The 11,085-nt window shown below is 45.6% G+C and overlaps 1 protein-coding gene across 1 annotated transcript in view; it reads left to right on the top strand.

Moving 5' to 3' along the window:
* Positions 1-1,385: 1,385 nt before the first annotated feature.
* Positions 1,386-11,085, top strand: part of T265_00029 (hypothetical protein) — a gene marked incomplete at both ends in the record, with an annotated part of 26,350 nt that continues 16,650 nt past the window's right edge. Inside the window, 3 exons of the mRNA XM_009163686.1 lie at positions 1,386-2,320; positions 4,184-4,421; positions 9,311-9,931. Of these exons, the coding sequence (XP_009161950.1) occupies positions 1,386-2,320; positions 4,184-4,421; positions 9,311-9,931 (1,794 nt within the window). The remainder of the gene's footprint in view (positions 2,321-4,183; positions 4,422-9,310; positions 9,932-11,085) is intronic.

Genomic DNA, 11,085 nt, shown 5'->3' with positions numbered 1-11,085 from the left:
ATTGGGACACATAGCGCCTCAAAGCTTCCCACACTTGTTCTTATATCCATTCTTCAGACCGCCCTATCGGGTACCCGTGAAACATGGTGGACGTGGGACGCCAAGAGGCCCAGAAAGCCCAGAATAGCCGAACATTATTTCAGTTGATCTGTGTTACCGGTCCCAGGAAACGCCGGTAAGTGAAACCATCAAAGATCAGAGTAGCGCGACCATCTTCAATAAAGGATGACTAGACTGTTAGACCGAGCACTTTTAACACTTCTCACGGCCACCTGCTGTCACTCATTTGAGTCGTACAGGTGGAGTATAACACTGCGGCGAACCTCGAACCCCCTATGGACCCGGAGGCTTATGATTTTATATCTTCTCATAACCGACACCTAGGTTCTGTTCCGGATAGTATTTCATACACCTGGTGAGATTAGGTGGTAATGCCCACATTCAAAAATAGCTCATTCAAAACAGCACGGGAAACAGCTTGACTTTAGTCGTATCGCTTGTCGTATCAATTGTCCTTCGCTGACTTACGCTGGTCCTTGAAGCATTGACTCGAGAATAGCAAGTGGGATTCCAGCCTCGTAGTGGTTGCGTTGACTAAATCTACAAATCCCGTCAAATGCTTGAGCGACGCCACACATACAAATTCCTAGATTTTTAAGGTGCATTCGATTCAGTTAACCAGTTTATCCTTTCTGACACACTTGGTCATCAAACACAATAAGTTCGTTGTATTCTCAGACCTTCGGGCGTTGAGTATACGTAGAGCTGCAAAATCCTCCATTACACAAAGTGGTGTCCCTCAGGGGTGCCCACTCTCTCCATCCCTATTTTATTTCGTGATCAACGAAATAGTGGAACGAAAGTTGGATGCTCTTCAAAACACTGGTATTCAAACAGCTGCTGATGAAAACTTTTTCGATCTGTAATATGCAAACTACATCACCGCCTTCGGATAGACGAACTGATCAAAGGCATCCTTCCCTTGAGCGTGCGATTTGCCTCCATAATTTGTAGGGTCATGCTTCCGGTCATACAATCCCTGGTACGGCAGTGAAGCATCGGTGTTGAACACTGATGTCATGCTGTCGATGATGATGATACAATCCCTGAAGAAGCCACTTACAATCCAAGGAGAGGCATTGGAATTTGTGGATCGTTTTATATGGCTTGGAAGTTGTACTAGTTCTCATTGTACTGTGACGGATGAGGCCAATGCACGAATCTGCAAGGCCGACCATGAACTTTTAATTTTTCTACTCATTCATTTGTTTTCTACGTTTACTAGTCCACTATACTTGTGATCTTTTTCAGCTGCCCGGTTTGATCCAGATTTTGACTTTGGAACTCCCGTAGCATGTATATTCCGTCCGACCATCGTTCTAGCTATGGAGAGTGAAGATAATGCTTTCCTTCAAGTTCTTTTCGACGAAACTAACAAATGCGGTCCTGGGGATGATGTCCCGCCCTCCATCAGCTTTGATATGTGGGGTACTTGCTCTATTCGTAATTTCCGGCGACAGCTGAGAATGAATCGTTCTCTCAAGTCATTAAGGGTGCATCTACTAACTTTGGTTTTAAGGTTTTGTAAAGTGGCTGGAGTTGAGCCATTTGTTTATGGAGGGACTGCACTGGGTGTCTATCGCGAGGATGGAAAAATGATTGAACGTGATAGTGATATTGATCTTGCTGCTATCGAATACGATTCGACCTCCCGAGGCACTTTCACACGGCTTTTACGGGCTTGTCTGGATAATGGTACTGAATATTCAGGAATATATAATGCCAATGATGTGGACTTCCGAGACTCTGTATCTCCTATTCGGTTAGATTTCAGTTCCGGAACGACAATGAAGCGCTGGCTGAGCGTTGACGATAATGGAGAGATCAAAGAGGCACGTTATAACGGGTCCGACTGCAAACGAGTAAAGTTCTTCTTCTCTCTTCAGGGACTTGAAGAGGCTAGTAGGTTGCTTGGTAAGAACAAGCGCATCGTAAGAAATGTTTCTTCTGACCCTTCGCTTGTTCATGTGGATCTTTTTACTTTGTCAATACACCCAGATTACCCGAACACCCATTTTCGTGTAAACTGGAATATACCAGGTGTTTATAATTGTTCGGAAAAGCCCTTCCCCATCAGTGCTATCCTCCCTTGCCGTCCTTGCACGTTTGAAGGAATTCCTTTGCAGGCACCTGCCGACCTGAAGGTCTATTTGGAGATAGAGTATGGGTATCTTGGGAGGGATGCCATATATGACTCGGCTTCTCGAATGTTCGTGCCGGTATCTCCCAATCATCGTCGCTTTATTCCACCGTGCTTACTGTGAGTGCTTTCAGGTTAGAAATTACATTGGTTGTGGTTCAAACGTTTCGCTTACAGGTTGGCAGAGACGGGTTGTTTCAGTGTCCACTATTCCCTTCACAATAGACATTAGTATGCTGCCCATCTATTCAAACTGTTATTGCTGCATTTTAATCAGGTATGTCAACAAGGCTCGTTAATCATTCAGGATCCCGGTTTCGCCTCCCCGTTTCTCCTCCGAACAATCGAACGTTCATCGTTCTAACTCGTCTTCATATGAATCTGTTCTACATTTCTCACCATGGAATGAATAACTCGTGCCTCACAACTCTAACCTCCCTTCAGTTGTACTCATGTTAATAGAAATTTAAATACAAGGATCGTATTCATGCATATTTGTGCCTCTTCATCTGGGAAAGGCATTCTGTTTGGCATCCGAACATGCGTATTACACAGGGCGTGTCTGATAATTTTATAGACTGCTATGTTTCTTCCCTATTTCCACGCATTGTTCGTCATTCAGCATGTCAGTGCGGTTTTATGGCGGGTTTCAATGAGGACGACTGATTGTGTTTAATCATTGACCTTCCATTGTTTGCTGATGGTATTTCACAGAAGCGAGCCTTTGGGATGCCGTCTTGTATGAGCGAAGATGCTATTGGGTGTATTGGTACATTGAGTTGTGTAGTATGATTTCTTGAAAATGGTACCTAATGTGACGTTGACGGCTACTAAATCGAGGCCGAAAATTGTCTTCGGGTCCTCATCGACTGGCTTACTGCAGATCACTTTTAACTACTAAAAGCATTTGGAGTTCAAGCACAACTGATGAGTAATTAGACACAAAGCAGAGTGACGCCTAAGTAAAATTGGATATGTAGTAGGGGCAATTATCACAGTCAGTATTTGCACAGTAAAAAATCACAGCTGGGATATATGTCATACCAGTCGTTCTGTTAGTCCGGTGTTCGCCATCGGTATTGATTACAGGTACCCGAAGCATCCCTGGGCATTTGAACGAATCATTTATGTAAAAGGATCTAGGATCAGAAGTTCGATAGCTATCGTCTCTACGTATGAAAACAGCTCTAAAGCCTAAATCAGATACCGTGCGTGGGACTTTGAATGTGTTTGCCCCGAGGCCTACTCGGGGACCGGTGCGGACCAAATGCACAGCGATTGCGTTGGGAATCACTCCATATTCTACTCTAATTGACCATTTGGGAATGTACTCCATCGAGCACCCATTTTCCTGGAAGGTGTTCCAAAGCGATTACCTCGAGGACACATGGACAGTCTATGTTGGTCTTTCAAAACTACTTAACTAGATCTCCTACCCTCAGGAACACCGTACAGTGCGATGCACATTGGCTTGGGTTTGGATATGACCGAAAAGTAGTGAGATTTAAACTGGCCTCATGTTATCCACCGCATTCATGGCCTCTCTCAGAGCACCCTTCTGGACGGCATTCACAAATCAAATATTCTGAAGGGCTTATTTATACTTTTGTGCACCACTACTCGCCCGCTAGTTTCCCCATTCACCACAGAAAATAAGATGATTAGTTTGTACATTATAACATCAGTGGTAAACGTTTACCGGAATCCTGAAACCTTATTTTCTGAGAGTCTCGAACACACTAGGAGCCCGTCACTACAGTCTTGTTGCCTATTCATCACAAGCTGATGGAAAGTCTACAAATGGTCAACGGTCACTCGTGCTAGTGGTTAGCTCACTCCAGTCTAAGATTATATAAATAATGCGCACCTAAAATTCATGTCAGTTCGCTTCGATGTACTCGTTATCGAAACTGCTCACCACCATATGTTCAACTGCACTACAAATTTTCGCGGTTCCTTTCATCTTAGTCTATTCGCTTTCAGCCTCCCTACCATGAGAACCATTTCTACCCTGAATCGCCTCACCGAATTCCGTAGTCTCCTCCGGTCCCGTCAGTTGCAGGCCTACATTTTACACTCGGAGGATGAGCACTTTAGTGAGTATGTTGATCCAGCCGATAGACGATATTCGTTCCTCTCGGGCTTTACTGGCTCTGTGTGCACAACAGTTGTGACCCTGGATAAGGCCGCGTTGTGGGCCGATGGACGCTACCACCTGCAGGTGCGTGTTCATCTCATTCTACATTTACTTTGTTTATTGCATGCTACTTCGTGATATGTGCCCGTTATCCATGGTCTTGAATGTGTGACTGTACCTGTTCTCAGCTTTCTTTGTCGCCAACGAGCACGTATAACGAAGCGTTATCCCTTGGGATAACCACATAGTATGGTGATGGGTTAGAGTTTATTTTGCATGGCCATGTATGGGAACTACTGTTTTGGTCAGTATGCGAGGATCCTAATCTCTTGCTTCCAAGCATATGATAGAAACTCTGGGTCTGAGATTTCAAGCAGTGCTACATCTGCCGCCCAGGCCCCTTGGTGTGTGAACCTGGTACCCTCTTCGCCAACTAAACTCACCTAGGATCTCGAGCGCCTGAAATACAGTGAGGTTCCTGACAATTCGGCCTCAGTCTTGTTTGAAGAAAAAAGATCGTCTCTAAGTTTATTACCACGGAACGTTTCGACTGGAGAACTGAGTCCAGCTGACTGGATTCCCGCCATCGTAACCTTCAGCTTAAAAAAGGACGCACGTTTTGACAATGAATCATTCCATCGTCTATCTAATCAACAATTCTGGAAGGTACCGTCCATTATCGGTCGTTTCCAAGTGATAGACTTGGAGAGTATGCGGATAATACTGTTCTCATCGGAGTCCAGATCTTAACCTGCCATCTTGACGTAGTGGTCGGGCTTGTGTGCTGCAAGGATCCTGCGAGTCATATTGGCCGGAACCTCGTTCTACAAGGTGCAACCATGCCAGGAAGGTCAAAGGGAAGCAGTCCGGTCAAGATCAGCGAGATGCCGTGCTACGCGTAATCGTAATACGAAGCGGTCTAGGAGTAAAGTGGTACTGTCCTCTGCGATGGGAGTGTGAATGTAGTAGAGTGTTCCCCTCAGACGCCCAGTATGTCTATATTTGTCGAAGCAGTAATGTCAGCTTTCTCCGAGGCCAAAAGGGATATAACAGATCGGCTCTAAAAACCGCACACATTGCCAAACGGTTAACCGTGACCACCGGCGCGTTATTCACTACGGTCAAAAGATTTCTAGAACCACAAAGTCTGATGGTGCTCTAAAGGCACTTCCTGTCCACAGCCTCATCAAGTGTGAAACATTAATGCCCTACTCTCTGCCCAGCCCCGTGCATCCCAATAGGTCAGATTATTGAGTCATTGGCTCTGAGTCGGGTTCCCAATAAGATCTGAACAACTGCTGCCTCTCGGGTCACACGTTTGAGTCAGAGGCTTGGGACAGAGTCTCCAAACATAACTCTACGTCTTCATGGGTCAGAGTTTTGAGTCAAAGCTTAAGCTGAGTTACCTCAACTAAGCCCCGTTCCTCAGGCTGGACGGCTGGGAAGTATCCTTTTCCTGCACAATTCCTTGTCCATCTATGTCCCTCCCCAACGACTTCCCAACACAGAAGCAAAAGTTGTTGGATTGTTTGATTTTTAGTCACCTGGTTTATGTACCTCGCGCACCCCGCTGGATACTAACAATAAGCAAAATAGCACCTTGCTAAAACCACAAGATCCTTTCTACATAAGCGTCCTTAATGTCCGTACTCTGTCGAATTTGCAAGCAGGCAATGCTCACCGAGACCATATACTCCCCTAAAATAGATGTATGCTGTGTCTCTGAAACACGCCCACAGATATCAAGTATGCACACCTAAGAACTATGATCCACAGATCCATTGTAGTAACCAAGGATGCGGGTGGACGGTGTCTTGCACGATGACTTAGTAGCCCCCACGTCGATTCCGTAGGTACGACAGATCAAGGGTGTATTTTAAGGGACAACCTTCAAATTTCATCATTCCAATGACGCAACATACCATCCGAACAGAGGCCAAGACACAAATTCCGTGCACCGGGTTTTCATACGTTTTCACACTATTGCGTGTCTGAAAACAGCGTGAAGACGAACCTGTTACGCACATGTGATTGGAGTCTCGTGACAATTTTCGTCCGAATGGCAGGGATCCTCTTTCAGATACGGTTACGCAGGGTTGGTCCCTTTTAAACTATTCGGATGGATGCATCACCCCTAGGACAGACCGGGCATTGAGAGGACACAATTTTGCTCTCTCATTACCATCGGCAACACCAGATGGAAACACTTGTGATTGATTACCCCACAACCATGCCAGTTTACTAGAATAAAACCTCGTAATTGAAAGAAGAAACAGATGGGACAGGGAGGGGTACCCTGGACTACCAGAAACGTCTTGGACATTTAACACTCACTTAGACAACTGGGTGGAAACCAACATTGGTTAGTCGCGATATCGTTCAGTGTCTACGGCCAAGCACAGAGAGAGTCACGTCTATCCCGTACTGGAAGGAGAACATCATCCATCCCCTTCTGTCGTGTCAAATTCCGTCCACCTCTGGGTCTGTGTCACTCCAAATTGGGGACGAGAAATAATCCTCTTATCGGTAGACGGTAATTCGGCTTGCGTAGTGCATGGCTTAGCTACTTAGCTTGCAATTTTTCAATGCATTCTTTGAGTGAAATACCGTCCGCTTCACGAAATACCCGTTCCCTCATTACAAATTTGCTGATTCTGGGCGATTCCAGCCATAGTTCTGAGACGTCGGCGGCCTAAGACCCGAAGATGTTTTATGTCCTCCTACCGAAGCAGCTAATCCTTGCATCCTTACAACAATACAGCCTGCATTTCAGTCTGCCACACCCGTCCTGTGAGACGCGGTAATGTGCCTTTTTTGATGCCACAAGTGGTCCTAATTTAGGAGAGCACTGCTGGCCTTTGATATTTGTTCGTTCGTAGCTAACATCGGAGCTAATGCGATATACGTATAGTATCAGTATCATTCTTTGGATTCTTACAGCCACGTTCAAAGACCACAATGTGACTATACACTTTCTGAGTGCGAAGCACAAGCCAAAGAACCAGATGACTGGTCAGATTTTCTAATAATGCTTAGGCTTCCTTCTCTTCGAAAATTGTCATCTGCATATTTCAGGTTGATAAGGTTCTCTCTCAGAGGGATATCAATATCATCTTTTTGGAAAGACTTCAGAGTTCGCTTTACTACTTGATCAATGACAACGAAACAAACATGGAGAGGGTAGACATCCTTGTCGGACACAACTGCTTTTAGTAAAGCTTCTGGAGGGCTTACCATACACTCACGCAACCACAATTGGATGCAAAAAGCGCAAACTCACGCGGTGTGCCCTGTTGTGCAGGTATGTTGAAAGAGCAAGTCGGTAGACATAATCGAACGCACTCTTGAAGTCAAAGAACACCTAGATTTCGGAGCACCTCTGCACATATCGCGGCCCTAACACATGAAGGAGTGTGGAGATGTAGTTCACGCAGTCTTTCGGGCCGGTGTCATGTTTGTTGTTCCCGTGTGCCCTATTCACGCGCTCGTATAAGACGGCGTGGGATAAGCAACGCAATGAGCCTGGTTACAATGGGGTTGAATCTAATTCCTCTGTGATTGGCACGCTCACTGCGAGCACCCTTTTTAAAATGGACACTACTGTTGACTCTGGATGGCTGAGATAGATAGAGACGAATATATTAAACAAACACTTATTGAGAATTTAACCTTAATCAGGACCAGCAGATCTGTGAGCCTGTGGGAAGAAAAGGCACTCACTTACTTCTGAAGCCCTCGGGGGTTCCAAGTTCACTGTCCAGGGCTGCGTTGTTTGTTGGCAATCCGGCTGAGCGATTGCAGAGGGTCAGGGGAATTATTAAAATTACGGCTGGCTAACCAATATAGTCTTCAGCAAGCTGATTCTAATGCACCGGTTTTGCCCTGTCCGATCACAGCAAGAAAATTCTTGACATAAAACTCCATAACATCGCTCCACGTCTTACTTCACTGAGCAATAGGCTGATGTTCCAAACCTAAATGATCATGACCAATACATACGTTCCAACACTGCACTTTTCATGCGACTACAATGGCGATTTTTCGTCGAAGTTTATCGAATTCGAAAGCCGGTTAGGTTATGTTGGGAGACTTCGGTAAATGTGTCTGTCGAGACTACTCGCTTGTGGCCGGACGTCCTGGTATTTGGACTATAAACGCCAACAATGACCGGCTTCTCAGTCTTCGAGCAATTCACGCGCTCGCTCTCACACGTGATTTTGCCTCGAGCAGCAACATATCACTACGTGGATGCACCCATGCAGTGCCCAATCTTATCTATTCGGTTGCTTTGTCTTTCATTAACAAGCAGTTCGAGAGTGTTGCCAGGGACCGATTATTGGGCAGGCCGCTAAGCTGTCCGAACAAAGCTTAAAATTCAGTCGACCGCATTAGTGAGCGCACAAAAATTGACGTTCACCGTCGCAGAGGTCCTGAGATTAGGTCGGTGAGTTAGCACCAATTGACCTGATTACTGGCAGCGTTGAAGTGCATGCAGCCCGCAGACATAAGTGTGCTGCAACTTGAAGCATCAGTTGATTATGATGATGGTAGTCAGGCGGATCAAACAACAGCTCCCAAGACGCCCTGATCGGGTTGACGACAACAGATAGCGTATAAAATACCCAAGAAAAACGAAGTGCTTACAGAATCTATTGCCCATTTGGGGAGTGATGTCAAGAAACAGCACTTAAATGATACTCAATATCACTGTGTGTCAACTGTCCAGTTGCACTGACTTGATTTGATACCCATGACCCGACGTGTAGACATACCTCCTGTCTATGGACAATCTCGTACATCAGCAAGTAACTATTGATTGAAACCTCTTAATCCATCACGAATTTCGTAACAATGATCAGATTGCCTGTTTTGCGAATTTTACAGTGACCTGATTTTTCAACATTGCATTCGCATGTTTGGAGTATGTATTCGCACGCAGAAATGTCTCTTTCCGGACTTTACTTTTGTCTTAGGCCTCTCACGAGTTGGATGGTAACTGGGTTCTCATGAAGAAAGGTCTCCCTGATGTTCCTAGTGAGGCTACTTGGCTCTCTCGGAACACTCCACCGGGATCCAGGATCGGCTTCGATCCCAAACAGATACCTTACCTGCAGATCCAGGCATACCGTAGAGAACTGGACGAAGCGCAGTTCGAAGTGGTTTCCAGTGGCGATTTTTCGGACAATGCAACTCGTTCAGAGTCCCGCCGACTAGTGGATGTTCTTGGACCTAATCTGATCGACCTTGTATGGGACAAAATGTCTGAAATCCCAGAAGAACAGTGCAGTCGACCTGTTCGGAAGGCAAATCCTATCACTAATGTTCCAATCTCATTCGCGGGACAAACGTGGCAAGAGAAGGTGCAACGAATCCGTGTTTTAATGGACCCCAAGCGGGTTTCGTTATTAGCCATCTCAACATTGGATGAAATAGCCTGGTTGCTAAATTTGCGCGGTAGTGATGTCATATACAATCCGGTTTTCTTTGCCTACTTGTTGGTCACACTAGATGCTGTCCACTTGTTCCTGAATGCATCCTCTGTAGCTGAGTCACAAGGCGTCTTGAAAACGCAGTTTGGTGATCCGAGCCTGAATGTAAGTTTGCCTTATTGTTTCAGTCGGGTTTCCATTTTACACCAGCAACCGATATTACATGAATTTTAGAATATTGGGTGATCGCGCCCTTGCGGTTGGTCGCTTTTCCCGAATGTAAATGGGAATACTGCTGTCCCTCTGCGCATTTGTCCAGTGGTGGCCGCGCAATGGCGCGTGAGGTATCGTTCGATAGTCAAGAATGTGACTGGCAGAGTTTGCAGACAAGTTGTTGTCTATCCAGAAGCTTTACCGTCAAGCGTGTCAGGGGTGCGCTTTTTTGGTGGCTAAGAACTGTTTGATGTCAGAACCCTCGTTTAAACCGTGATCACTTTGGTAATGCTGTCCTTGGCCAACGTTTCACATATCTGGTAACAGTGAAGCACGGTACTCAGCATTGGCTTCTTCCACGGGTGTAGATCAGGTTCTCAGTTATTACGCGACATCGTCAGCGTCACCCAATTACTGATATCCTTTTAATTCGTTCGTTCTCATACGCTAGCATCTGAAGTTTCTAACATCGTTGTTATCCAGGCTTGACCTAATGGTAGCTCCACTGCTTTTCAACGGACAACACCGATCATTGCCGATTAACTTTTTGGATGGAAAGAAAGCTTTGCATCAGCCTTTGTTCCAGCGTCCTATCGCGCTAGCCGTTCTCTCCACAGAGTGATCACTGCAGATGTTCAGGAATCCTAACATTTTTGCTTGTTTACTTCAGCACTTCGTATGCCTTATGTTCGAGTTTCTCGGTGAACATGTATGGAGTACGTACATGAAGTAAGAGTAAATTTTCATAAAGGAAACTACTCACAAGGTCGATGAAACTCTTCGACAGCGATATGTCAAATATCGTACCAACTGAAACATGAGGTGGCCTGTGTGCAGCACATTCAGTTGAAGAAGATCAGAAACGAGAGATTCATTTGAGTCACCCGTGAAAGCCAAATTGATTTGCAAATGAATGTATTTGTCTTAAGGGCAAATTCGTCTCCATCACGAAGAGACTGGAGCTTACCGTGGTGTGGCGGTTTGTGTACCTCGGAGACCCATTGAGCTATACTGGGGGGTGTCCGCGCGTCACTCACAGAGTCTCTCATACCAGGTTGGTCAATGGTTAGAGGTCTGACGAACACAGTCTCCTGGTCCTCCAGGTT

Source organism: Opisthorchis viverrini (assembly GCF_000715545.1).
Source record: "Opisthorchis viverrini unplaced genomic scaffold opera_v5_1, whole genome shotgun sequence".
Classification (NCBI taxonomy): Eukaryota; Metazoa; Platyhelminthes; class Trematoda; order Opisthorchiida; family Opisthorchiidae; genus Opisthorchis; species Opisthorchis viverrini.
This window is presented reverse-complemented; position numbering and strand designations above follow the sequence as displayed.